Source organism: Oncorhynchus gorbuscha, linkage group LG23 (genome assembly GCF_021184085.1).
Source record: "Oncorhynchus gorbuscha isolate QuinsamMale2020 ecotype Even-year linkage group LG23, OgorEven_v1.0, whole genome shotgun sequence".
NCBI classification, from domain to species: Eukaryota; Metazoa; Chordata; class Actinopteri; order Salmoniformes; family Salmonidae; genus Oncorhynchus; species Oncorhynchus gorbuscha.
Window position 1 is genome coordinate 16,432,586 of NC_060195.1, and position 5,000 is coordinate 16,437,585.

The 5,000-nt window shown below is 46.3% G+C and overlaps 1 protein-coding gene across 1 annotated transcript in view; it reads right to left on the reverse strand.

Annotated features, from left to right (window-relative positions):
* Positions 1-5,000, reverse strand: part of LOC124010625 (teneurin-2-like) — a 170,003-nt gene that overhangs the window by 143,951 nt on the left and 21,052 nt on the right. The window contains exon 4 of the mRNA XM_046323296.1: positions 1,049-1,195. Coding sequence (XP_046179252.1) covers positions 1,049-1,195 — 147 coding nt within the window. The remainder of the gene's footprint in view (positions 1-1,048; positions 1,196-5,000) is intronic.

The following is a 5,000-nucleotide window of genomic DNA, read 5'->3' on the forward strand; positions in this document are numbered from 1 at the left end:
TTGGTTGATAGACTGATCAACATTGTTCATTGGTTGATACACTGATCAACTCTGTTCATTGGTTGATACACTGATCAACTCTGTTCATTGGTTGATACACTGATCAACTCTGTTCATTGGTTGATACACTGATCAACTCTGTTCATTGGTTGATGTCTTGTGCAATTCAATAAAAAGCTTCTTTATTACTGAAAGTAGAACCAACACGTTTTTGCTTTCAATGGTTCTGGTCTCAGCTGGTCAACATGTACTGGTATGTACCAGAATAAACTAGACATTTAATACACTCTGGTTCTGGTCTCAGCTGGTCAACATGTACTGGTATGTACCAGAATAAACTAGACATTTAATACAATTTGGTTCTGGTCTCAGCTGGTCAACATGTACTGGTATGTACCATGATAAACTAGACATTTAATACACTCTGGTTCTGGTCTCAGCTGGTCAACATGTACTGGTATGTACCAGAATAAACTAGACATTTAATACAATTTGGTTCTGGTCTCAGCTGGTCAACATGTACTGGTATGTACCAGGATAAACTAGACATTTAATACACTCTGGTTCTGGTCTCACCTGGTATTAAGTGCATTTAAATATGTTGTCACTTGTCTCACCTGGTGTGTAGTGTGTATTCTGTGTTCTGTAGAGTTTGTAGGAACTAGTTTCTCAACTGGTCTGTAGTGTATATTCAGTGTGTATAACTGGGACTAGTTTCCCAACTGGTCTGTAGTGTATATTCAGCGTGTATAACTGGGACTAGTTTCTCAACTGGTCTGTAGTGTATATTCAGCGTGTATAACTGGGACTAGTTTCTCAACTGGTCTGTAGTGTATATTCAGCGTGTATAACTGGGACTAGTTTCTCAACTGGTCTGTAGTGTATATTCAGCATGTATAACTGGGACTAGTTTCTCAACTGGTCTGTAGTGTATATTCAGCGTGTATAACTGGGACTAGTTTCTCAACTGGTCTGTAGTGTATATTCAGCGTGTATAACTGGGACTAGTGTCTCACCTGGTTTCCAGTGGAACGTTACTATTCAGTACCCAGCTGTCCTGTAGCTGTACAGACTCTGGTGAGGTGGGCCCATCCCCTGGTACCGGAGGGGGGGCGTGGATGGTGTTCCTACCCCCTCTTAGGGTGTTCCTGTTCAGGCTGTTGGCTGAGGAGTGGTGGTGGTGGTGGGAAAGGGTCTGGTGGTTGTGAGGGGGAGGCAGGGGGGGTCGCAGAGTGGAACCACTAAGGTGGTTAGGAGCTCCTGGACAGAGCAAGGGAGAGAGAAAAAAATAAGATGGTTATCCAGAAATAATGAAAGCATGGCGATCCCCATTTCTATTGTGGTCAGATTGAGGAATAGAAGGGGAGAGGAGAGGAGTGGAAAGGAAAGGAAAGGAAATGAGAGGAGAGGAGTGGAAAGGAAAGGAAAGGAGAGGAAAAGAGAGGAGGGGAAGAGGTAAGGAAAGGAGGGGAGGGGAGAGGAAAGGAGAGTAAAGGAAAGGAAAGGGGGGAGTGGAAAGGAGAGTTAAAGGAGGAGAACGGAAAGGAAAGGAGAGGAGAGGAAAGGAGGGGAAAGGACAGGAGAGGAAAGGAGAGGAGGAAAGAGGTAAGGAAATGAGGGGAGGGGAGAGGAAAGGTGAGGAGAGGAAAAGAGGGGAGAGGAAAGGTGAGGAGAGGAAAAGAGGGGAGAGGAAAGGTGAGGAGAGGAAAGGAGGGGAGAGGAAAGGAGGGGAAAGGAAAGGAGGGGAGAGGAGTGGAAAGGTTAGGAGGGGAGGAGAAAGGTAAGGAGAGGAGAGGAGAGGAGAGGAGAGGAGGAGGGAAGGGGAGAGGAAGAGGAAGGGAGAGGAGAGGAGAGGGGAGAGGAAGGGAGGGAAAATGAGAGGAAGGGAGAGGAGAGGAGACAAAGACAGAGGAAGTGGGAGAGAAGGGGAACGAGAGGCCTGATACTGGTGGCTCTGAGAGAGGGGAATAAACAGCTGTTTATAAAGGGAAAGAGAGATGGAAGGGAGGAGAGGAGGGACCTCTACACAGGACAGACACTTCACATCTGTGTATACACAAAGACTCTCCTGAGAGGGCAGACAGGCACACACACACACACACACACACACACACACACACACACACACACACACACACACACACACACACACACACACACACACACACACACACACACACACACACACACACACACACACACACACACACACACACACACACACACACACACACACACAAAGACACACAAATGTGGAGGATGATGGAGTTTGATAGTCATGTGTTGTCCTCCTCCAGTCTCATCCCTCCATTTCATCTACTCTCATCCTTTTTCATCACTCTGTTTCTCTCCCTTTGTCTTCATCCCTGCATCATTGCAGCAGATGTTAATAGCTGTGAAACCATGTGAGTAAATGCTACTATTTACATTTCAAACAGACACACCCACACACACACACACTAACACACACACACACCATCTGTTTAATTCTTGTATTTATATTCTGTCTTTCCGTCTCAAATCTGCCGATAAAAATGCATTGCATTTCTCAAATCTCCCTTTCGATGAATATAACAAAAAGTATTCATTCAAATTCTACTGAATTATATATATGGCACTTTCAATAGCAGAAGCATGTGGTTTCTGAGTTCTAGTTTACAAATAGGCAGTCTCCTGAGGGTTGGGGTGTCTGAGTTCTAGTTTACAGGTAGACAGTCTCCTGAGGGTTGGTGTGTCTGAGTTCTAGTTTACAAGTAGACAGTCTCCTGAGGGTTGGGGTGTCTGAGTTCTAGTTTACAAGTAGACAGTCTCCTGAGGGTTGGGGTGTCTGAGTTCTAGTTTACAAGTAGACAGTCTCCTGAGGGTTGGGGTATCTGAGTTCTAGTTTACAAGTAGAGAGTCTCCTGAGGGTTGGGGTGTCTGAGTTCTAGTTTACAAGTAGAGAGTCTCCTGAGGGTTGGTGTTTCTGAGTTCTAGTTTACAAGTAGAGAGTCTCCTGAGGGTTGGTGTTTCTGAGTTCTAGTTTACAAGTAGAGAGTCTCCTGAGGGTTGGTGTTTCTGAGTTCTAGTTTACAAGTAGAGAGTCTCCTGAGGGTTGGTGTTTCTGAGTTCTAGTTTACAAGTAGAGAGTCTCCTGAGGGTTGGTGTTTCTGAGTTCTAGTTTACAAGTAGACAGTCTCCTGAGGGTTGGGGTATCTGAGTTCTAGTTTACAAGTAGAGAGTCTCCTGAGGGTTGGGGTGTCTGAGTTCTAGTTTACAAGTAGAGAGTCTCCTGAGGGTTGGTGTTTCTGAGTTCTAGTTTACAAGTAGACAGTCTCCTGAGGATTGGTGTGTCTGAGTTCTAGTTTACAAGTAGACAGTCTCCAGAGGGTTGGGGTGTCTGAGTTCTAGTTTACAAGCAAATCAAATCAAATCAAATCAAATTTTATTTGTCACATACACATGGTTAGCAGATGTTAATGCGAGTGTAGCGAAATGCTTGTGCTTCTAGTTCCACAATGCAGTGATAACCAACAAGTAATCTAACTAACAATTCCAAAACTACTGTCTTATACACAGTGTAAGGGGATAAGGAATATGTACATAAGGATATATGAATGAGTGATGGTACAGAGCAGCATACAGTAGATGGTATCGAGTACAGTATATACATATGAGATGAGTGTATAGACAAAGTAAACAAAGTGGCATAGTTAAAGTGGCTAGTGATACATGTATTACATAAGGATGCAGTCGATGATGTAGAGTACAGTATATACATATGCATATGAGATGAATAACGTAGGGTAAGTAACATTATATAAGGTAGCATTGGCTACCTTATATAATGGCTGGAGTTGGGTCAGTGTCAATGACAGTGTGTTGGCAGCAGCCACTCAATGTTAGTGGTGGCTGTTTAACAGTCTGATGGCCTTGAGATAGAAGCTGTTTTTCAGTCTCTCGGTCCCAGCTTTGATGCACCTGTACTGACCTCGCCTTCTGGATGATAGCGGGGTGAACAGGCAGTAGTTCGGGTGGTTGAAGTCCTTGATGATCTTTATGGCCTTCCTGTAACATCGGGTGGCGTAGGTGTCCTGGAGGGCAGGTAGTTTGCCCCCGGTGATGCGTTGTGCAGTCCTCACTACCCTCTGGAGAGCCTTATGGTTGAGGGCGGAGCTGTTGCCGTACCAGGCGGTGATACAGCCCACCAGGATGCTCTCGATTGTGCATCTGTAGAAGTTTGTGAGTGCTTTTGGTGACAAGCCGAATTTCTTCAGCCTCCTGAGGTTGAAGAGGCGCTGCTGCGCCTTCTTCACGACGCTGTCAGTGTGAGTGGACCAATTCAGTTTGTCTGTGATGTGTATGCCGAGGAACTTAAAACTAGCTACCCTCTCCACTACTGTTCCATCGATGTGGATAGGGGGGTGTTCCCTCTGCTGTTTCCTGAAGTCACAATCATCTCCTTAGTTTTGTTGACGTTGAGTGTGAGGTTATTTTCCTGACACCACACTCCGAGGGCCCTCACCTCCTCCCTGTAGGCCGTCTCTTCGTTGTTGGTAATCAAGCCTACCACTGTTGTGTCGTCCGCAAACTTGATGATTGAGTTGGAGGCGTGTGTGGCCAGGCAGTCGTGGGTGAACAGGGAGTACAGGAGAGGGCTCAGAACGCACCCTTGTGGGGCCCCCGTGTTGACGATCAGCGGGGAGGAGATGTTGTTGCCTACCCTCACCACCTGGGGGCGGCCCGTCAGGAAGTCCAGTACCCAGTTGCACAGGGCGGGGTCGAGACCCAGGGTCTCGAGCTTGATGACGAGCTTGGAGGGTACTATGGTGTTGAATGCGGAGCTGTAGTCGATGAACAGCATTCTCACATAGGTATTCCTCTTGTCCAGGTGGGTTAGGGCAGTGTGCAGTGTGGTTGAGATTGCATCGTCTGTGGACCTATTTGGGCGGTAAGCAAATTGGAGTGGGTCTAGGGTGTCAGGTAGGGTGGAGGTGATATGGACCTTGACTAGTCTCGCA